This window comes from Talpa occidentalis, unplaced genomic scaffold, assembly GCF_014898055.3.
Source record: "Talpa occidentalis isolate TD23 unplaced genomic scaffold, MPIMG_talOcc4v2.1 talOcc4.17, whole genome shotgun sequence".
Taxonomy (NCBI): domain Eukaryota; kingdom Metazoa; phylum Chordata; class Mammalia; order Eulipotyphla; family Talpidae; genus Talpa; species Talpa occidentalis.
Genome location: NW_023601754.1, coordinates 47,813,877 through 47,835,517, shown reverse-complemented (window position 1 = coordinate 47,835,517; position 21,641 = coordinate 47,813,877). Strand labels below are relative to the sequence as shown.

The following is a 21,641-nucleotide window of genomic DNA, read 5'->3' as shown; positions in this document are numbered from 1 at the left end:
GTTGCCCCTCCGCCCCCACCTCGGTCTCCCCCAACGGAAGCTTGCAGAACCCACAGGAAATTATGACACATTGTCCCCCAACTGTCCCCTCTGGCCACATCCCCCTTCTATTTAATTCACAGCCCAGCACATTCACCGCTGGGGCCCCAAGTCTCTCTCACCTCTTCCAGGAAGCCCCCCAGATGATTCAAGCTTCAGGCGGTGGTTCGAGCTTCAGGCGGTGGTTGGAGCTCCAGGCACTGGAGTTATATAGCCTGGAACACACAACCCTCCTCTCAACCACAACATGACACGCTAGAGTGTGAAGGCAGCTGCCGGGAAATGGGTGAAACCAGACCCACCTTATCTTCAGAGCCACTCCTCCCCGCCGGCGTCTCTTCCAGGAGCTCAGTGGACCCCGGAGCACAGCCCCTCAGCGGACGCGCCATGGAGCCCTGCCGGTCCCTGGCCCTGCTGGCCGGCTGCCTGGGCCTCATCTCCAACCTGGTGGCTGTGAGCACGGATTTCTGGTTCGTGGCCATTGGACCCGGATTTTCAGCTCACTCGGGCCTCTGGCGAACGATCCCTCTGGAAGCAGCGAAAAGTAAGAGGGGTCCCTGTGGGGGCGGAGGGGACCGGCCAGGAGGCACCGGTGCTCAGAGGTCTGGTCTGGCGCAGGCTACATCCAGGTGACACGGACTTTTGCCATTTTGTCCGCCCTGCTGGGGCTGGTGTCCGTCGGGTTCCTGGTCCTGTCCTGCATCCCCTCCCTGTCCGCCCCGGGCCGCGGGCCCCTCGTCTCCTGCATCACGGGCTTTGCCGCAGGTAAGAAGCGGGGTGGCCCCAGGTGGGGGCAGGCGGCCCCTGCAGCAGCCTTGACGGCCTCGTCTGTCCCGATCCAGCCCTCTGCGCCACAGTGGCCATGGCGGTCTACACCAGCGAGCGGTGGAGCCAGGTTCCCCACTCCCAGAACCAGTCCTTCTTCGGCTGGTCCTTCTACCTGGGCTGGACGTCGGCTGCCTTGCTGTTCATTACAGGTGAGTGCTGCCCTGGGCGTGGGAGGCTGGCGGAGGCTGAGGGAGCAGGGCAGCCCCTGAACGTGTCTGTGACCCCAGGGGGCTTGAGTCTGGGCGCCCACCGCAAGAGCCCCTTGCCTGGCTACGAGAGGATGTGAGCAGAGGAGCCCAGGGCGTCCCTGGTGGCAGAAGGGGCTAAGAAACAGCACTATGAAGCTGTCTACAGCCTCTGCAGCACGAGTTCTATCCTCGGCCAGGGAGATACCCACATGGCGTAGCAGACCTCTCCTCCCTGCTGCTCCCTTCAGCAGCGTATTTCAGTCAATCCACCTGTTCTGCTCCCCACTCTGTCTCTGGTGAATCCTCCCATCCCCCACATCTCTGGCCTGTACCCCGGTACTTGTATGCATAAAAAAATTAAAAAAAAAAAAAAAGATGAGCCCAGGAATCCTGTCCCTCCTGCTGTCCCCCCACCCTTGTTTGTTTCTTCACCCAGTCAAGTTAAATTCGCTGGATGTGGTTATTCTGAGACTGATTGAGTCATGACAGAAGCCAGGGCTCGCCGGCTGCATGGTGGGGGACTCGGGGGCCCCAGGGAGGAGTCAGGCACACCCCTCCTCTTGCTGCGCACCAGGGTCCCCGAGTTCAGAGGGGGCACAAAGTCCAAGAGGGTGCCGAGAAAGGCTGATCACATCTGGGGGTGCAGGGAGAGGTGCTTAGGGACTTCTGGTGCCGAGAAAAGGTAACCAGACACAGGCACCCAAAGGTGGAGCTGTGGAAAGACCAGCTGTTTTTAGGGGATGCAGATGAGAGCTCTGTGGCCAGAACGTGGGGCGGGGGGAGTGAGGCTGGACAGAGAGGGTGGTGAGAGATGGGCTAATTCCCAACTGATTATTTCCCAAGGGAGCTGGGGAGTTAGGAGAATGGTATCAGGGGAGGGAAGTATCCACTTGGGGTGCCAGAAAGCCCCCTCTGGGATGCACAGGGGAGGCCGAGGTGAGGGAGGAGCTTGGTGATTCAGTGGGTCACACACAAGATGGGCCTGCTGGGGCCAGGCCAGAAATGGACAGGCAAGAAGGAACCAGGAGATTCAGGGGGTGGAAGGAACCAGACTCCAGGGTCCAAGGGCAATTCGGGGTGACAGGCAGGAGAGGTCACATGTAAGTGCCCAGGGAGCCAGGGGCCCCCAGGTCAAGCATGGGACAGTGAGCCATCCCTGCTGTGGTGGACACTGCTGGGCTCAGCTGAGAGGTGGCTGAGGATCAGATGGTGTGGGAGGCAGGGAGACCAGGGCTGGAGCTGGGGGTGAGCTCGTGGGGAGAGGCACTGGATGGAGCAGGAGGGGCCTGGAGGGATGCGGGCACTGAGAGGTGGAGGGAGGAGGGCGGAGCTGCAGGGGCCTGGGAGGGCAGGAGCCACAGCAGGAGAATATGGGGTCAGGGCAGAGCAGTTTCTAGAGGGCCAAGGTCTAGACTGTCAGGGCCCAGGCCTGCCATGTGTTTCTGAGCTGTCACCTGCAGGACAACTGTGTGTGTGGTGTTATCTCTTTAAATGGCCACTGGGGGAGAGGGTTCTGGAACCCCTGCGGCCTCACAGAGACCCAGTCTCCCTTCCCCCACCTCCCTGGGCGCTGTGTCTGAGATCTGGGAGCTGGGTGTGAGTCACTTAGGTGGGTGTGAGCGTGGGGGAGGGGGGCAGTGGACAGACCAAAGGGTCACCCCACCGGGGATGGAGGTCTCTGGGGGACAAGTAGCTTCCTAAGCAGAGGATGCCTGGGGAGCAAGGCCTCAGTCCCCAGTGGGAGCCTTAGGGAGGAGGAAGGAGGAACCCTGAGGGAGGAGACTTTACAGATTCCCCGGAGCAGGGGCCTGGGTGCTGTGGTGGCCATCTGGGATACAGAGGGACCAGCGGAAGGGGGTCTGTCGGGAGAGGGGCCTGGGGAAGAAGGGGAAGAAGCTCCCAGAAGCTGGGGCAGGCCCTTGGCCAATCCTGCCCCTGTGGCCCTCCTGACAGACTCCCTGTCATGGGGGTGAAGCGGAGCCTCCAGAGCGGGGGCACCATCCTGGGCTTCTTAGCCAACGTGGTCACCATTCTCTCCACTGCCTCTAACTACTGGATCCAGCACCACGGGGGCCACAGCGGCCTGTGGCAGGAATGTAAAAGCGGCGTCTGCTCCAACCTACCCTGCCAGAGTGAGGCCTGCCCGCCCCAGCCCCCCTAGACGGCAACCCCGCACTGACCCCAGCCGTCCCCAGCCCTCCCCCAAGAGCTGGGCACCTACATCTTTCCCAATCCCAGTCCCAGACCCAGCTGCCCCTCGGTGACCGAGGCCACCACACCACCCCACGTGGGTGATATTAACGGCCCCCAGGTCCCCACCCAACCCCTGACGTCGGGTGGGTGATCTCAGCCGCGCGGCGGCGGGAGGGGTGCCACCCCCCAGCAGCTGAGGCGCCGCTGTCCGCAGCCATGCTGGCGGTCACCGCGGCGGGCATGGTGCTCTCGGCGTGCGGCAGCGCCGTGGGCTTGGTGATGGCGCTGCGGATTCTGTGCCGCGAGGGCAGCTCGCGGGGCCAGGCCACGAGCATCGTCTTCTTCCTCTGCGGTGAGACGGCAGCGGGGGCCAGACGTCGGGTGGCCTGGGATGGGAGAGGCAGGGGTCCGGGGATCACGAACTGACGCTCTGGGGGGGCCTGGAGGGGACCGCAGGCGACCCGGGCCAGGGGCGGGAGAGACGGCAGCCGGGCCGGGGGCGGAGCCAGCAGGGGCGGTGGGCGGGGCCCGGCCCGGCGGGGCGGGGCCTGCGGCGGTGGGCGGGGCCTGGCGGGCTGGGCGGGGCCTGACTGGCCGGGTGGGCCCAGGCCTGCTGCTGCTGATCGCCTTGACAGGTTACACCGCCAAGAATGCGTGGAAAACCAACGTCTTCTTCTCCTGGTCCTATTTTTCGGGGTGGCTGGCATTACCCTTCTCTATTCTCGCGGGTAACCCGGACAGCGGGAAGAGGGGGGAGGAGCTGGCCCGGGGAGGCCCCCCACCCCCGCAGACACCCCAGTGACCTCCCAGCACACGCCGCCCGCCCTCGACCCCGCAGACCAGGCAGAGCCGCCCTTGGAGCCCGCCCGGGCCCCGGGCCCGCCTGCCGTCTGCGGGGACCCACCGTGACCCCCGCCCCGCCCCGCCCGCCAGGGTTCTGCTTCCTGCTGGCCGACATGATCGTGCAGAGCACCGACGCCATCAGCGGGTTCCCCGTGTGCCTGTGACCGCAGCCGGCCTGGGGCGCAATAAAGGAGCGACCTCCGCCGCGCCCGCGAGCCTTTCTGCGGCCGGAGCGCGCGGGGCCCCGCGGGCGCGGGCACCGCCACGACGGGCGCGCGGCGGGACGAGGCGGGGCGCGGAGGCCGTACCTGGGGCTCCGGCGGGCAGGGCCGGGAGGGAGGAACCTGGGGGGGCACGGGACGCGGAGGAGCGGGTGGGGCGCCCCCCGGCGCTTCGAGGGGAGCGGGCGCCGGCGGAGGACGCGGGCACGGGGGAGCGTGGGGCCGGCGCCGGGGTGCCAGGGGCGTGGGGAGACAGACGCGGGCAGGGCGGCTAGGCGGGGCGAGGAAGAGGCGGGAGTCCGCGGGGAGCGGAGGAGTCGGGGCTCCGCGAGAAGTTAGGACGGGGGCGCAGCTCTGCTCCTGGGGCGCCTCCCGCCCCGGCACGACCTTTCACCCAGTTCCCGGCCACGCCCCCTTCCCGTCCCGGTCCCGCCTCCCTCCCCCAGGGCCCCTCCCCATTGGCCGGCAGCCGCCTGCCACGCCTCCCTGCCCTCCGGCCTCCCGATTGGTGCGCTGCCGGGGCGGGGAGGCGGGCGCTGCCGCGAGTGACTGGCTGCCGGCGGGGGCGCAGGCGCAGGGACGGGCGGGGGCGGGGCGCCGGCCGCGGGAGTCAGAGCGGGCGCCTGACCCGGCAGCCGGCTGCAGCGGGAAGATGGCGGAGCTGCGCGCGCTTGTGGCTGTCAAGAGAGTGATCGACTTCGCCGTGAAGGTGACCGGGCCCCCCTCCCACCTCCCCGAGCCCCGGGGCCGGGTGCCTCCGGCGTCGTGAGTGCGCATGTGTGGGGGTGCCCTCGCAGCCCCCATCTCTGCCTCTTCCCCACAGTCAAAGTCACACCTAAGGGCAAAGATCAGGCGCTGACCTGAGAGGCCCTGACAGCCGCTCTCTCCTCGCTCACACCCGCCCCGGGTGGCCCGGCTCCCTCTGCCTCCCGCTCCGGTCCCGCTCCGAGGACTGCTGAGCGAGCCGCCTGTGTCCGAGCGGCCGCAGGAGCCCAGGTCCTGCTGAACAATCGGAGAAGCGGAGGCACGGAGACTGCTCTTCCCCGCCCGGGCTCTGCTCAGGAGCCAGACTTTCACAATCAGACTGTGCTGCAAACGCCAGGGACTGTTACCGCCAGAAAGCGTGCCCTGGCCAGGGAGGTCAGATTGGGTCCTGGGGACCCAACGCCCCCTTTCAGCCTCCATGGCCACAGGGAGCGTGAGGAGGCTCTGGCTAGGAGAGGAAGGAGAAGTGTGTCTGCGGGAGATGAAAGCCAATCCTCTGGCCCAGCCGTGGAATAGCTGACATTCTTCCCGGGAAGGAAACTTCTCTGCAGAGCTGGCTTGTCCCCAGGGAGATGCTGGTCTGGACAGAGGTGAACCAGTCCTGCAGGCCAGTACTTGAACCAAGTACTTAAAGCAAGCTGAGGGGTGATGACTGTCCACCCATGCCTGCCCCCCCCCCACCCCATCAGACTGGGAGCTCACGTCCATGTGCCCTGCATTGCCCAGCCCAGGGCCTGGCACGCTGGAGGCCTCAGCCTGATGAAACTGGGGTCACCAAGTTGACCCTGCTGACTTGAGGGCCCAGGAGCCAGACCCAGCATGGAGGCTTAAGTGCTGGTGCCCGCTCAGCTCCTGGGCAGAGATGAGCTAGTTCCATCCTTTCAGAACCTTCCAGATGCTGTTAGTGCCCTTGGACAGGCAGGGAAACGGAGGCCCGTGGGGTTTGTGTTACCTGCCGGATCGTGCAGCTCGGCAGAGGCAAGGCTGGAGGCCACCCCAGTCCTGCTCCATTCTCGGGGCTCCCTTCTGTCTCCACTCAACAGTCATGTGGCTTGTTGACCAGGGTGTTGCCTCCTGAATCCTGGCTCCCCACTCTCCTGGATTCCACCTACCTCTGGGTGTCCCTTTGGGTTCCTACAGCCCCCGAACTTCCCTCTGCTCCTACCCTGGCCCCTGACCTGATGTCCTGGTTCCTATCTGTCTCCCCAACTGGGTCCCCTCTGGGCCCAGCCTTGCTCAGCACAGGATTGGCATCCGGGGAATGAGTGAGGAGCGGAAGTGGGAAAGCCCTTGTGTCCGCTCCCACCCTCTTGTCTTCCCACAGTGCCCTAGGGCGCCTGCCGTCACATCCGGTACAGTCTGTTGCTTTCCCTTTCTTAATAAATAAATGATTACGACACTGCCAGTCCCTAATTACAGGGGCAGACACACCCTACGGGGGCAGACCTCACCCCTGCCTCCGCTCCTCTCTCACCCCCATCACTTCTGGCCTGGCCCTCCTGCCCTCTCGCTCTCTCGGCCCCGTTCTCTCTTCTCCATCCTCACAACTGTTCAAGTTCAGGCCCTGCCACTGCCTTGCTGTGTGGCTTCGGGTGAGGCACCGAACCTCTCTGTGCCTCAGTTGCCTCATCTGTTAACTGAGGCTGGGAAGGCAGGCACCAGCCTCCTGGGCTGCAGGACAGCTGGATGAATTAATAATGCAGCAAACCCTGAAGCAACGCCTGTCCGGGCGTCGTGGCTGTTTCTGTTGATAGTTACTGCGTGGCACCTCCAAGGCAGAGCCCGGAAGCTTCTCACTGAATCACCTACCTCCATTTGTAAGACATCGTTGTTAAAACAAAAACAAGCCCGTCACTGATTCCGTAGGCCGAGCCTCATGTCCAGCCTCGCGTGATGTGACTCGGCCGTGGTTTTCAATCCTGACGTCCACTCGGGCTTAAAACAGCCTCCGTGGAGAGGATGCGACGGCTGGTTCCTTGCGCATCCTTTTCTCCCCCGGAGGCGGGAAGAGGGGGCCCTGATGGGGGCTGTTTTCCTGTCTTGCATTTTATTTTATCTTTTCCACGAGAGCGAGGGCTTGTGTGTCTTGGGTCCATACTGTTTGGCTGAGCGCGTGAAGGGCTGGCCAGGTTCTAACGCAGCACTGTCGGGAGCAAGTTCGCCGTCATTCATCTGACAGATAAGCCCTGTGCACCCAACAGTGTGCCAGGCGCCCCAGGCCTGGAGACACAGTCCAGAACAAAACAGGCCGAAGCCCTGTCCTCAGGAGTTGACATCCTGGCGGGGGTGGGGGGTGGGTGAGGGAACACCAGTGCCACGGAGACCTCACTCTGCCCACTAGCCTCTGCGCTGGACCCAGCCCTGCCCCCTGGGGCTCTGTTGTCCCCCTGACCCTCCCTCCTCCCCTCCTGCTGGGCAGATCCGAGTGAAGCCTGACCGGTCGGGTGTGGTCACCGATGGCGTGAAGCACTCCATGAACCCCTTCTGCGAGATCGCCGTGGAGGAGGCCGTGCGGCTCAAGGAGAAGAAGCTCGTGAAGGAGGTCATCGCCGTCAGCTGCGGGCCTGCCCAGTGCCAGGTGCTCGGGGCTGGAGGGCGCTGGGGCCTGGGCTCCCAGGGCTGAGGGAGGAGGCTGGGGCCTGGGCTCCCAGGGCTGAGGGAGGAGGCTGGGGCCTGGGCTCCCGGGGCTGAGGGAGGAGGCCTGGAGGGCTGGACCCAGGGGCTGAGGGAGGAGGCTGGGGCCTGGGCTCCTGGGGCTGAGGAGTCTAGCCGCTTCTCTGCATGGCAGGAGACCATCCGCACTGCTCTGGCCATGGGCGCAGACCGAGGCATCCACGTGGAGATATCAGCTGCAGAGGCAGAGCGCCTGGGTCCCCTGCAGGTGGCCCGGGTCCTGGCCAAGCTGGCTGAGAAGGAGAAGGTGAACCTGGTGCTGCTGGGCAAGCAGGTAGGTGTGCTCGGTGTCCCCCGCCCCCAGCCCTGCTCTGCAGTGGGGTACAGGCGTCCCAGGCACGAAGCGGGAGGGCAGGCACCCCAGAGCTTTGCCGTCACCGCGGCTGGAGTGTTTGAGCCCGGGAGGGCAGGTCACTGGGCTGTAGCTGGATACCCAGAGGGGGTGGACAGAGATGCGGCGGGAGCAGCAGGGCTTGAGCCGGGGGGAGTGTGGGAGGAGGGAGACAGGCTTCCAGGGCCCTGGAACGGCCCTGGGGAGGAGGCTGACGGGCCCAAGTAGGTCACTGGTGTCCTGCCCAGCACCGCACGAGGGAGGCAACAGAAAGCGGAGCACCAACGAGCAGCAAGGGCGTCAGTGTACACGTCAGGAAACGGCGGCGGAGGATGTAACCAGAGAGCAGGCCAGGCTCCTGGTCTGGGTGGGACTCTGGGGTCCCCAGTCTCACACCAGCTCCCCAGGACACGGTGCGGCAGCGTGACTTACGGAAGTCCCCCACACTGGCTGACGGGGCTCATACCGTGGTGCCAGCTTGGCCTGGGTGTGGGGGACAGTTCCTGGGATCAGGGCCGCCGACTGGGGAGATGCTGGATGAGCTGGTCAGGATGCTCTTTGTGTGGGTGGCAGGTAGGTCCGAAATGAATCTGGCATAAGCCAAGAAGCCAACCTATTAGCACACACAAGGTAAATTAACAGGGTTACAGGTACAGCGTGATCCAGGGTCACATGTGACCCCTGGGCTCTGCTCCCCTCTTGGTTTCACTTTCTGTCTCCGGACTCACGTCCCACCAGCCTAGTGACCTCACAGGAAGAAAGAAACCTCTTTCCCCAGGGCTCCAGCAAAGCTCCCACCACTGTCTCCTTATTGGTGCAGCCTGAGTCATGCGTCCATCCCTGAGCGACCTGATGTTCTCATTGGCCCAAATCCTGCTCATCCAATTCCCCCACCTGCCTGGCGCAGGGTGGCTTCTGTGACTATCTCTGCAGGGCTCAATGATTTGGTGCCTGGGGTGTAGGGTGCCCTCAAGAGCCCCTGGATGGGTCCTGGCCTATCTCCTGGTCCCAGTGAGGGAATGGGATCTTTCTAGACCAGGAGCCCAAGACTATGGCCTGTGGCCACCGTTAATTTTGTAAATAAAGTTTTATTGGAATGCCACACACCTCCTTGCTGACATGGACATGTGTGGCCCGTGGCTGCTGGCGCACAAAGACTGCATTTATGGAAAACACAGGGTGTGTATGTGCTTTATAGAAAAAGCACAGCAGCCCTGTTCTAGACAAAGGCCCGGATGGTGCACGAGAAGCCCCATCTTTGGTCTCCTCTCTTCCCACTCAGGCTATTGATGATGACTGCAACCAGACAGGGCAGATGACGGCTGGATTTCTGGACTGGCCACAGGTGAGACTGGAGATGGGGGGCACCCAGGACACAGTAACCTGTTGCCTGCAGAGTGGGGTGGCTCCTCCAGTGGGACAGAGGAGCTGGCGGGGCACCAGCCATGACACCAGACCTCGACTAGGCCTTCATAGACCCTCCAGCCCTGCTGCTCCAACCACAACTCACCCCTGCCCCAGGGCCTTTGCACTTGCTTTCCCTGAGCCTGAAATCTGGTTTCTTCAGATTGCCTGGTGGCTTTCTCAGGTCTCAGGTTCAAGACAGAGGCCTGGGCCTGACACAGAGACCTGAGGCTCATCTTTTAGTTAAGCCAACATATCTAAAATACTATCACTTCAACATCTAATCTATGTAAATGTATTGGGCTTATTTGCATTCATTTCCTTTTTGGATGAAGCCTTTTGAAACTGAGCACTTTATTTTAAAATATTTTTTTTAAAGATTTATTTTCTATAAGAATTGGGGTACAGGCCAGATATGCAAGGGGTGATAGGATTCACCAGAGACAGAATGGGGAACAGAACAGGCAGATGGACCGAAGTACACTGCTGATGGAAGCAGCGGGCAAGACAGGAGAGGTCTGTCCCACAATGTGGGTTTCTCCCTGGCCGGCCGGGAATCGAACTCGTGCTGAAGTGGCTGAGGATTGCTTCATAGGTTGCGTCTTAATCCATGCACCACCAGGGAGGCCCTAAAATATTTTGTGTTAAAGTGAACAAACCTTAAGATTTCATTGTCTTCATAATAAGCAAAAGGTGAAGCTGAACACTGGCTCACTAGGCCCTTCTTTTCATCTCCTCCCAGTTCAAAAGGCTCATATCTCTTATTAGCCAGCCTTCTCTTAGATCTGCAGCTGGCTCAACACACTGGCGCCACAGCACCACCATCTTGGTGGTTTTAGCTTTATGAATTTTTTTCATAAAAAACTTTAATATATTAATCATCTCATGAAGAATCTTCACCTCACCTTCCCCCCCCCCCCACGATGTCCCTCCCAGGGCACATTCGCCTCCCAGCTGACACTGGAAGGGGACAAGTTGAAAGTGGAGCGGGAGATCGACGGGGGCCTGGAGACGCTGCGCCTGAAGCTGCCGGCCGTGGTGACTGCCGACCTGCGGCTCAATGAGCCCCGCTACGCCACGCTGCCCAACATCATGGTGAGCGCAGCAGCCGGCCACGGGGCCTGGGGCGGGCTGGCGACTCCCTGGGGTCAGATGGGGGAGGGTCCGAGGGACGCCTCATCCAAAGAGTGGGATGTCCCCGGGCCTGTAGCCAGCAGGGGGTTCGCTGGGTCTTTTTGGCCACTGGTGGGTGTTCGTGGGGCCTGTCTGGGCTAACAGGGAGGGTGTGCTGGGCACTTTAGCCGACAGAAAACCTCACTGGACATTCCAGGCAACGAGGGGAGTTCACTGGATAACCTTAGCCGTAAAGGAGGATTTATTTCCTCATCCTTGCTCATTAGGGAGGGTCCACTGGTAATCTCTGCTAGCAGAAAGATGGTTTAGGCTGTCATGGCAAATGAAGCGGGGTTCAGGGGCTCTCTTAGCTAACAGGGAGAGCTCAGAGTCAGTAGAATGGATTCATTGAATCCTCTTGGCCAACGGGAAGGGTGTCGGGGGCCCTCATCCAGTAGGATGGGTTCCTTGAGTCATCTCAACCAATAGGTGGGTTCAGTGACTCCTCTAAGTGAACAGGGACAGTGGGTGGGTCATGTCAGCCAAGAGGTGCGTTCAGTGGGTCACCTCAGCCAAAAGTCCATCCAGAAGGATGACTTTGCCAGGCCCTTCAGCCCGCAAAGGGTTTCCCAGGGCCCTCCGGCCGCCGGGAGCCGTCCACACCACGTGTGGCCCTGCGAGAGACTGCACGTCCGGGCCAGTGGGCAGGTCCCAAAGGGCCCAGCCGGTGGGTTTTGCAGACATGGCAGCCAGGCAAGGGGGCTGAGGAGGGTGGGCAGGGGCTCCGGCAGTCCCGTGAGCTGCGGCTTCCCCCACGCAGAAAGCCAAGAAGAAGAAGATCGAGGTGGTCAAGGTTGGGGACCTGGGCGTGGACCTGACCTCCAAGCTCTCCGTGGTTAGCGTGGAGGACCCGCCCCAGCGCACGGCCGGAGTCAAGGTGGAGACCACGGAGGACCTGGTGGCCAAGCTGAAGGAGATTGGGCGGATTTGAGTCCCTTCCCTGAAACTCAGCAATAAAACTATGACTCTCCTGACATCTGTCTCTATTCTCTCATTCCCTGGAGACCCTCTGATTCCTTGAACAAACACTTGCTTAAGCCTCAGTGTGCCAGCCCCTGTGCTGGGCAACTCCAGGGACCCAGGTGAGTCTCATCCAGGCGCTGCCCATGAGGTGCTTACGTGTGGAAGGGGAGATGTGGGCCCAGGCCCCTGGGGGGTCTGTATGCTATAAACCAGCCTAGGTTGGGGGTGCGATTCCTCACCACGGGGCTGCTTGAGCTTCCTCAACATGGCGGCCGGGTCCCAGGGCAGAGTCTATGACACGGGAGGGAGCATGTGCCAGTCCCTCAAGGCCTAGATGCAGGGGCTGGGACAGGGTGTCCTCCATCACACCCCCGTGGTCTAGTGTCACAAGTGTACCCGATGCAGGGGTGGGGTCACAGACCCTACTCCTTAATGGGAAGAGGGTTGCATTTGCAGCCATCTTGAGGCCACAATACCGACCCCATGGGGTACTGAGGGGTTAATCAATGCAGCATCCCCAAAACCACACTTGACATGTGGAAAATGCTTGCATCGTCACCTCATTGGTGTGGTGAGAACTGCCTGAGTAAACTGGGTGGACTGGGGGCCCGGCAGGGGCCTGGAGGCCAGCGCGGGGCGGTGTGGGAGAAGCTTTCTGAGGAATGAGCAGCCTGAAGACTGAAGCCAGCTCCTCCCTCTGGCTGTGCAACCTCTGGCCTTTGCCCTGACCTCTCTGAGCCGCCGTAATCCCCTGGCCTGTGAAACGAGGACACCTCCCAGCTCCTAGGGTGTCTGGCGGGCCCAGCCCGATGATCTCCGGATGCATGATAAGTGCTAATTATTATTTTTGTTCTTAATAAGGTGAGGCCTGAAGTGGTGGAGCCGGGTTGGAGCGGGCAGGGAGGAGCCAGTGCATTCCAGGCAGGGGAAACTGCACAGGCTGGGAGGGGAGAGCGGGTGCATCAGAACTTCGGGTGTTCCAAGAGTAAGTGCTGGGAGGTGTGGGGGGAAGGAGTGGGGGGTCTGACTCATGCAGGGCCTGGAAAACCCACTGAGGACCTTGGGTGTCTCCTAGGACGCTGGGGAGCCAGGGGAGGCCCAGGGGCAGCGCAGGGTAGAGAAACTCAGCAGCACCATGGGAATCCTGGGACGGTGGAAGCCGGAGAGAAGTGGCCAGCAAGGGCAAGGTGGGGAGAGGACGGACCTGGGCCTAGGGTAGGGAGTCAGTCAGTGGTTAGAGAGAGGAGGGACAGCGCAGAGGGACTTTGGGGAGGAAGACGAGGGGCTGGATTGGGTGACTGACAGCAGGGAGGGGGAGGAAGGTGGAAGGCCCCTGGCATCTCCAGCTCTGCTCGGGAGCTGGAGAATCTAGGAGAGTCAGGTGAGAGGGAGGACGCTGCAGTCAGTGGGATGAGGGTGCGGAGGACCTGGGGGATGAGGAGATGCGCCTCTGCGTGTCAGGGGAGTGACCGGGTGGGAAGTGGCCACTCAAGACTTGGTCCCGGGGCCGCTCTGGTGGTGTGAGGGGTTACAATGCAGCACTATGAAGCTGTCCGCAGCCACCGCAGCATGAGTCGATCCCCGGCCAGGGAGCCGACCCACATGGCGCAGCAGACCTCTCCTGACTCACCCGCTGCTCCCCTCAGCAGTGTGTTTCAGTGGATCTGTCTGTTCTGCTCCCCACTCTGTTTCTGGTGAATCCTCTTACCCCCCCCCACCTCTGGCCTGCACCTCAACTCTTGTGTGAATAAATAAATAAATCTTAAAAAAAAAAAAAAAAAAGGACTTGGTCCCAAGGGCAACGGGGAACCAACAGGTGATTGGGAGCAGGATCAGACTTCGCGAGCTGAGGCTGCAGGCTGGATAGGGTGTACCCCAAACCTGGAGGCTGCAGAGGAGAAAGCCTGAGCTGAGGCCAAGAGCACCAGTAGTTTGGGCTCTCTGAAAGGTCACAGCACCCTTCTCCAGGAAGCCTTCCTGGATTTGCCCCCTGCAGGCTGCCATCTCATTCCCAGCCAGGACTCACTTCTCATCATCCTCCCCCTGGGCATGGGGTGTGCAGGGATCAGGCTGGCCCTCCCCACAGATGGGACCAGCTGATGAAGACCAGTGGGGTGAGGTCAGCTGCTCAGCCACTAGATCGAGGTGGGGGATCCTGGCACCTCCCACTGGGTCTAGTTCCCTTCCCCGCCCAAGAAGCTACCAGTCCTGTTGGACTTGTCATTCCCGGGAGAGAAGGGTGCAGGCCCTGCGTCTAGCTCCAGTGTTCGCGGGTGCGCCCAGCACCATGGACACCTCACGGGTGCTGCCGCTCTTCCTGCTCCTAGGTGAGTGCCCTGCTCAGCCCCCTTTGCACCCGGCCCCCACTCTGAATTCCCCACAATGTCCTCTCCTCTGCAGCCTCTCGAGTTGGGGTCACAGGCCTCAGAGCCTCTGCTGGAGCTCAGCAAACCAATGCCTCCGGGAACTCAGAAAGCTTTACCCAAGGTCCGGATTCGAAGGCTCCTTCCCTCGAACCCCCCAGCTGGAAATTTCTGGATCAGGCTCCAGTCTCAAAAGCCTCCGCTAATGTCCCTCGTTCCACATGGTTTCCCGCAGCCCTGAATTCGGATGACACGCATGGGTCTCTCTGGTCGAACGTTTCTGCTGAGGGTCAGAGTCTCAGCCTGGACCCCACCTTCTCTGAAACGCCTGGTTCCGAAATATTTACCGATTACGTGGATTCCCAAGTCCCTGCCAAAGACCCAGAGCACCCCTTCTCTGCCAAGACCCCGGCTTCAGGAATTTCTGCTCAAGTCCCAGACCCCACATTCTCTGCCAAGAACCTCGGCTCCGAGGTCTCCCCTCAGGACCTGGAATTTGAATTCCCCGTCCAGGACCCTGGAGCCAAAGTTCCTGCGGAAGCCCGCCCAGAGGCAAGCTTCCCCCAGCAGGTGGGGGGGCCTGTGGCTGTGCTGGTGGGGACCACCATCCAGCTCCCCCTGGTTCCAGTCCCCAGCGCTGGCCCCCCGGCCCCTCTGGTGGTCTGGCGCCGGGGCTCCAAGGTGCTGGCAGCTGGGGGCTTGGGGCCAGGGGCCCCTCTGATCAGCTTGGACCCGGCTCACCAAGACCGCCTACGATTTGACCAAGCCCGTGGGGGTCTGGAACTCGCCTCTGCCCAGCTACACGATGCGGGGGTCTACACGGCTGAGGTCATCCGGGCTGGGGTCTCCCGGGAGGTGCGGGAGTTCACGGTGCGTGTGTATGGTAAGTGGGCCGTGGGTCCAGGGCACAGGGGGTGCCTGCTAGAACCTGGGGCAGGTCACTGCTGTTCTGGGGGTGTTCCCTCCCCAGAGGAAGGGGGTGCTGGGCAGGGGGAAGACGTCTAGGATGCAGGGAGGAAGAGAGGGTGAGGGCCGAGCCAGAGCTGGGCCGCAGGAGAGAACAGCTGGGGGCTGGCGGTGCTGGGGCGGGAGACTGGGCGACCCCGAGGGGCCTGGGGCTTGGGGAGCAGGGCCCAGGCGAGGAGAGGGTGGAGGCCGCGTCCTGAGCGGGTTCCCCTCTCCCAGAGCCCCTGCCCAGGCTGTCGGTGCAGCCGCAGGCCCCCGAGACGGAGGAGGGGGCGGCAGAGCTCCGCCTGCGCTGCCTGGGCTGGGGGCCGGGTCGCGGGGAGCTGAGCTGGAGCCGGGACGGACGCCCCCTGGAGCCCGCGGACCCCGAGGGGGCCGAGCCGCCCCGCATCCGCGCGGAGGGCGACCAGCTGCTCATCGCGCGCCCGGAGCGCGGCGACCACGCCCGGTACACGTGCCGCGTGCGCAGCCCCTTCGGCCACGCGGAGGCCGCGGCCGCCGTCAGCGTCTTCTGTGAGTGGGGGCGGCCGGGGCGCGGCGGGCCCGGGGCGCGGCGCGGCTCCTCGGCGCCCGGGCGAGGGGCAGGGGGCGTAGGGCCGGGGAGGCGCGGGCCCCGGCCCTCCGCGCTGACCCCGCCCCCCGCAGACGGCCCGGACCCGCCGGTCATCACCGTCTCCTCGGACCGCGACGCGGCCGCCGCCGTCTACGTCCGCGCGGGCAGCAACGTGACGCTGCGCTGCGCCGCCGCCTCGCGGCCGCCGGCCGACATCGCGTGGAGCCTGGCCGACCCGGCCGAGGCCGCGGTGCCCGCCGGCCCGCGCCTCCTGCTGCCCGCGGTGCGGCCGGGCCACGCCGGCGCCTACGCCTGCCTCGCCGCGAACCCGCGCACCGGCCGCCGCCGCCGCTCGCTGCTCAACCTCACCGTGGCCGGTGAGCGCGGGGGCGGGGCCACGGTGGGCGGGGCCGCCGCGGGGCGGGGCCGCCGCGGGGCGGGGCTACCGAGGCCCGGGGCCGCCCAGAAAGGGGCGTGGCCATCTCGGGGCGGGGCCAACGAGGGACGGGGACGCCCGCTGTGGGGCGGGGCCAACCGAGGACGGGGACGCCCAGAAGGGGTGGGGCCGCCTCGGGGGCGGGGCCATCAGGGGTTTGGGAAACGCGAAAGGGGCGGAGGCACCACGGGGCGGGGCCAGCGAGGGACTGGGAGGCCCAGCTGGAGGCGGAGCCACAGCGACGGGGCGTGGCGCCCCCTGAAGGGCGGGGGCGGGCGAGGCCGGGAGGGAATGAACGCGCGGAGAGACTGGAGGGGAAGGAAGAGTCTGCCTCCCCGATCTCTCCCTCCACAGATCTGCCCCCGGGGTCCCCACAGTGCTCGGTCGAAGGGGCTCCCGGGGACCGCAGCCTCCGCTTCCGCTGTTCGTGGCCGGGTGGGGTCCCCGCCGCCTCCCTGCAATTCCAGGGTCTCCCCGACGGCATCCGCGCCGGGCCGGCGCCCTCGGTGCTCCTGGCGGCCGTCCCCGCCCACCCCCGGCTCAGCGGCGTCCCGGTCACCTGCCTCGCCCGCCACCTGGTGACCACCCGCAGCTGCACCGTCACCCCGGGTGAGGGCGGCTGGGGCTCTGGGCGTGGAGGGGTTTCTTGGCTCTTCTATATAGGACCCAAAAGGGGTCTTCCCAGCTCCAGGAAAGGGGACTGCCTTTTACTTGAACGCTGCGGACGCATGAATGACTCCCGCAGAGGACACAGGAGATAAATTATTTCCAAGGGGGCTGGCATCCCCCAGTGGGTTCAGATAAGTCAGTGGTTGACAGTAATGCTTCCCAGCCAGGCCCTCGCCTATGCCATCGACTCAAGGCCTTGTAAGGGACTCAGATCACGATGCGCGAGCGCGGGCACGTCCTGCTGGGCTGGGCTGAGCTGAGCTTCCACTGCTGTGTGACTTACAGAGGGGAGGGGTCTTTCCTGACCCCTGGGTAGGGGCCTGACTTTCCTCCCTGGGTGTCTTCACCTACAGAAGCCCCCCGGGAGGTGCTGCTGCTTCCAGTGGTGGAGGAGACCAGGTCAGGGGAGGCTGAGGTGGCCCTGGAGGCCTCCGGCTGTCCCCCGCCTTCCAGGGCATCCTGGGCGCGGGAACGGCGGCCCCTGGCTCCAGGAGGCGGCGGACGCCTGCGGCTCAGCCCAGATGGACGGAGGCTCCTCATCAGCAACTTCTCTCTGGATTGGGACCTCGGAAATTACTCAGTGCTGTGCAGTGGGGTGCTGGGCGCTGGTGGTGACCATATCACCCTCATTGGTGAGCCCCGTCCTTCCCCAGATCCAGGACCCCAGGCCTACTGATCTACCCGCAAATTAGCCGCTGGAACACCAGGCCCTCCTCCCTCAGGCCCAGGAGTCCAGGCCCCAGCCTACTACCTCAGACCAGGAGTCTAGTCTCCCAGCCTCTGCCTCAGGCCCTGGAATCCAGGTCCCAGCCTCTCCCTCAGACCAGCAGTCCAGTCTCCTCCCTCAGACCAGGAGTCCAGTCCTCCTGCCTCTGCCTCAGGCCCAGGAGTCCAGTCCCCCAGCCTCTGCCTCAGGCCCAGGAATCCAGGTCCCAGCCTCTCTCTCAGACCAGCAGTCCAGTCTCCTCCCTCAGACCAGGAGTCCAGTCCTCCTGCCTCTGCCTCAGGCCCAGGAGTCCAGGCCCGAGCCTCTCCTTCAGACCCAGGAGTCCAAAAACTCAACCCCTTCCTCCCTCAGACCCTGCAGTCCAGGCCCCAAACTTCTCCCACAGACCAGGAGTCCAGGTCCTAGGCCCTTTCTCTCCTGGACGCAAAAGTCCCCCAAGACCTAGCAAGCCAGGCCCACAGTCCCCTTTCCTCTCCCCTCTAGGACACATGAATCTATCCCCCTCCTTGACCCCCAGGGCCCTCCATCTCCTCATGGAGGCTGCAGAAAGCCCGGGACGCGGCGGTGCTGACCTGGGATGTGGAGCGCGGGGCCCTGATCAGCGGTTTTGAGATCCAGGCTCGGCAGGAGGGGCCAGACCTGGGCAGAACCAGCACCTACAAAGACTGGGTCTCCCTGCTCATCCTGGGGCCTCAGGAACGGTCAGCCGTGGTGCCCCTTCCTCCTCGGAACCCAGGGAGCTGGGCCTTGCGGGTCGTACCCACCTTGGGGAGGCGGCCAGGGATCCCATCACAAAGTCGCATCTATCAGGCCGGTGAGTTGAGGTGGGCGCCCGCTCTGGGCCTCCTCCTTCTGTCTGTTTTGTTGGGTCCACCTTCTCCTGTTTCGGTCCTGGGGATGGCATGACAAAGCTCGTGAAATGTCCCCTGACGTGACCTTGTTCACTCTTCCTGCTTGAGTCTCATCAGCCCTCAGCCGAGACCTCATCTCCGAACTCCAGGCTTGAACAGCCGCCTGCTGACCCACCCCCCTTCCCTCTGGGTGTTGGGTCTGGATCCCACACTTCAGATGTCCAAGAGGGAACGCTAGATGCCCCCCACCAAGTGCACCCCCACTGACTCTCCATTCTGCCCCAACCGGGCAAATGGCCCCACCCACATGTCAAGTCACCTCCACATTCCAGACACCAGCAGGTCTCAGTCATTTTCCTCCCCAGCCACTGCTTCCCCTCTCCCCTCCACACCTCGGCCACCCGCCACCACCTTCTCTTGCCTTGACCAGCGAAGCCATGTAGCTGATCTTTTGATGCTCCCTCCACCGGCCTCTACTCCATCCTCCAGGCGGAAGCTAAAGTCAGGCAAATCGGATCCTGTCGCTGCTGCCCTCCTTAAAACCCTTCCATCAACTCCCACCAGACCCTCTAAGGCTAGGCCCCTGCGGCCCTTCCTATTGTCCCTCCCCAAATCCCATGCCCGGCACTCACAGCGGCCCACACTGAACACGGAACTCTCTTCTACCTCCGAGGCTTTGCATTTGCTGCTCCTTTTCGCAACCCCTTCCACCGGGAGCTGGCACGCCGGCTCCTTATCCAGCCAGGTCTCAGATTTCCTCAGGTTCTTCCTTCACCGTCCTTGCTAAATGTCCCCCCGCTTCCCTTTATTTCTATCATCGCAATTCTTTTCACCTTCGCAGCCCCAGCTATGACTGTGTTATTTATTCGCACACTCATTTCTGATCTCCCTCTTCCGGTGAGTCCCGGCCTGGGTGGGGTCGTGCCCGTTCTGCCCACCCATGGGTCCCCACGACCTGCTAGGAACACCGGGCACACCACAGTCACTCAGCAAACACTGAGGGAATCGAGGTTCCTAGGCTCCGAGGGGTCGGGCAGGGGCTTGAGAAGCTCGGGTCCAGCCCGCCCCTGCTCCCTGGCCGCTCTGTCTCCTCCAGGCCACACCCTGGGCCCCGGGGCCATCGCGGGCATCGTCCTGGGCTCCCTGCTGGGCCTGGCGCTCCTGTCAGCGCTTCTCCTCTGCATCTGCTACCTGTGCCGCCGTCGGGGTGAGTGAGGGGCCATCTTGGAGGGCCCCTAAAACAGCCCCCTTGGAGCTTGGCCGGACCGGTCAGCACAGTCCCAGCCGCGCCCCCCACCAATTTAACGCGTCTCAGCCAATCAGAGAAGGCCCCGCCTCCCGGAACAACTCGCCTTGCCATTGGCTGGGCCGGCCTCCCGGAACAGCCAATGACGCGCCGGGCCCTCTCCCTCCTCCCGCCCTCCTAGGAGAGGCGCTGAGGAAAAAGCCGCGCCCGCCCGCCCCGACGCCGACGGGGCTCCCGCCGGGAAGGCCGACGCGGGGTGTCGTCCCGGGGCAGACCCCGCCGCCTCTGCCCCGCAAAGCCCCGCCGGAGGACCCCAGCCCCAGCAAGGGCCCCCGAGTGAGTGTGGGTGCCCCAACGCCCGGGAAGGTGGGCGCCGAGGGGGCCCCCTCGCCCCGTCGGGGCTGGTGTGAGGTGCGCTGCCCCCTGGGCCCGCTGGCGGGTTTGCGGGGTCGGCGGCTCTTCCCCCGTGGGCTTGTGTAAGGCTCCCCGGAACGGGCTCCGAGCGATTCTGTTTAAAGCGCGATGCCCCCTCCCCCGCCCCCCAGGAACATTTTAACTAAAGTTTTCCCTGTTGGGGTGGCAGCGCCGTGTTCTTTCCCTTTCCAGTGGGCGCACCTTCTGGGTGCCCCCGAAACTGGGCGGGAATCCCTCCCCCATCACACCCGCTTTGCGCTGCCCTCCCAGCAAGGCCAGACTGTTCCCCTGAAAGCTGACCCCGCGTCCCCTCTCCAGGCCGCCGACCCCGGAGCAGACCCCAGACCAGCCGTCTCTCCGGGCCGGGGCCCGAGGACCGTCCGCGCGGCCACGCAGGTGTGAGGGGAGCGGGCACCCGGCGCCACTTCCCGGGGGCGTCCACTCCTGCTGTGGCCGCTGGCCGGTCACCAAGTCGCGGCTTCCCGGCCCGCCGCTCAGCGCCAAGACTCCACCTGTGTTCGTGCGGCTAAGAGGCAGGGCGGCTGGGCCGGGCCCCCTGCAGAGGAACGAAGATCAGGCTCCTGCTGATCTCCCAGCGAGGTCCCACGGCCTGCAAGCTGACAGCTGGTTCGGCGCCACTGGCAGGGCTGGAGCTGGAGCTGGAGAGGGCCCTGCCACCCCTGGCTCCTGCAGAGATCTTCCTTGGCTTGCCTCCCGCAGGCCAAGCCCCGGCCCACACCCAGAGTCTTCATCTTAAAAGGAATCAGATCCCGTCCCTCTTCTCTTTCAACCTCCGGCTTAAGCCCACTGCCCCTCAGACCCGGCCCTCCTCCTGCCTCCACAGAGTGTGGTTGGCCTCCTCCACCTCTCACTTCCCTTCCAGGGCTTTCTCCGGGAGCGCGGGTCTTCTCTCTGCCTGGCTTCATGGCCCCCAGGCCCTGAGCGTACCCTCTGCCTGGAACCCCTCTCTCCTCCCCTGTCCTTCCTTCCTCAAGCATAAGGGGAATGTTCTTGGAAGAACCTTCCTATCATCTGCCTCAGACCTGGCTTGTCCCTGGAGGTGCCAATCTCTCCTTGTACATAAACACATACTGACCTGTCTCGTCCCGGATTCCCTCTCTAAGCTGCGAGCCGCAGGATGGCAGAGACCACATCACTGCCCCCCGCGGAGACTGGCACGCAGAAGGCGATCATAAATATTCTTTGAAGGTCAGCTGTGTTGGTGCCCACGCGGACTGGGCTCGCTGCTGCTCTCCCCCGCACGCCATCTTTCTCAGCTGGGTTTCTCATTGGAAATTTAACAAACCAGGGAAGATTCTCTTGGCTGCAAGTAACAAAATAAAGGGTGGCAAGCATCACGGAAGCAGGTGGCTTCAGACTGACTCAGCAACTCGGTGACCCCATCAGGGACCTGGCTCTGTGCACCCCATGCTGCCAGCCACAGTGGGTTGGCGTGCTGTCTGTTGTTACAAAGTGGCTGCCACTGCGCCAGACAGCACATCTTCACACCAGCCTATCTAAAGACAAAGGGGGAAAGGGTTTCGCTGTCCTCTCCCCTAGACCAGTGTTGTGAGTGGAAAACACACCAGCGAACTTTCCTTAAGTCTCATTGACCAAAAACTGGCCACCTCACTGTGAGGGCGGCTGGGAAGCTAATAACAGTCTGTTTCCTGGAAGGCGAGGTGTCTTTTTCAGCTGGATTTCTCATTGGAAATTTATTGTATCCATGAAGATTCTTTTGGTGACAAATAAAACAAATGGTGGCAAGCACTGTGGATGTGTGATTTCCTCCGCT

The 21,641-nt window shown here is 63.3% G+C and overlaps 4 protein-coding genes across 6 annotated transcripts; all 4 read left to right on the top strand.

Annotated features, from left to right (window-relative positions):
* The first annotated feature begins 357 nt into the window (after nucleotides 1-357).
* On the top strand, nucleotides 358-1,427 carry NKG7 (natural killer cell granule protein 7). Its single transcript, XM_037517139.2, has 4 exons — nucleotides 358-583; nucleotides 658-804; nucleotides 882-1,016; nucleotides 1,095-1,427. Exons 1-4 carry the CDS (start codon nucleotides 427-429, stop codon nucleotides 1,151-1,153), a joined length of 498 nt encoding a protein of 165 aa, XP_037373036.1. The 5' UTR covers nucleotides 358-426; the 3' UTR covers nucleotides 1,154-1,427.
* A 1,110-nt stretch (nucleotides 1,428-2,537) lies between these two features.
* Nucleotides 2,538-4,293, top strand: CLDND2 (claudin domain containing 2). Of its 3 annotated transcripts, none has more exons than XM_037517138.2 (5): nucleotides 2,538-2,651; nucleotides 3,009-3,187; nucleotides 3,463-3,600; nucleotides 3,857-3,976; nucleotides 4,182-4,293. In XM_037517138.2, exons 2-5 carry the CDS (start codon nucleotides 3,019-3,021, stop codon nucleotides 4,253-4,255), a joined length of 501 nt encoding a protein of 166 aa, XP_037373035.1. In that variant the 5' UTR covers nucleotides 2,538-2,651; nucleotides 3,009-3,018; the 3' UTR covers nucleotides 4,256-4,293. The 3 variants fall into 3 exon arrangements, with proteins under 3 accessions (XP_037373035.1, XP_037373032.1, XP_037373033.1); XM_037517135.2 differs by having other exon boundaries at nucleotides 2,605-2,664; XM_037517136.2 differs by lacking the exon at nucleotides 2,538-2,651 and adding an exon at nucleotides 2,679-2,912.
* Nucleotides 4,294-4,917: 624 nt separating this feature from the next.
* Nucleotides 4,918-11,636, top strand: ETFB (electron transfer flavoprotein subunit beta). The gene is made up of 6 exons (XM_037517115.1): nucleotides 4,918-5,021; nucleotides 7,497-7,655; nucleotides 7,866-8,024; nucleotides 9,364-9,426; nucleotides 10,422-10,580; nucleotides 11,419-11,636. Exons 1-6 carry the CDS (start codon nucleotides 4,965-4,967, stop codon nucleotides 11,587-11,589), a joined length of 768 nt encoding a protein of 255 aa, XP_037373012.1. The 5' UTR covers nucleotides 4,918-4,964; the 3' UTR covers nucleotides 11,590-11,636.
* A 2,272-nt stretch (nucleotides 11,637-13,908) lies between these two features.
* Nucleotides 13,909-19,912, top strand: VSIG10L (V-set and immunoglobulin domain containing 10 like). The gene is made up of 9 exons (XM_037515562.1): nucleotides 13,909-13,948; nucleotides 14,022-14,867; nucleotides 15,170-15,463; nucleotides 15,596-15,880; nucleotides 16,294-16,548; nucleotides 16,962-17,240; nucleotides 17,853-18,149; nucleotides 19,283-19,393; nucleotides 19,614-19,912. Exons 1-9 carry the CDS (start codon nucleotides 13,909-13,911, stop codon nucleotides 19,910-19,912), a joined length of 2,706 nt encoding a protein of 901 aa, XP_037371459.1.
* The last annotated feature ends 1,729 nt before the right edge of the window (nucleotides 19,913-21,641 follow it).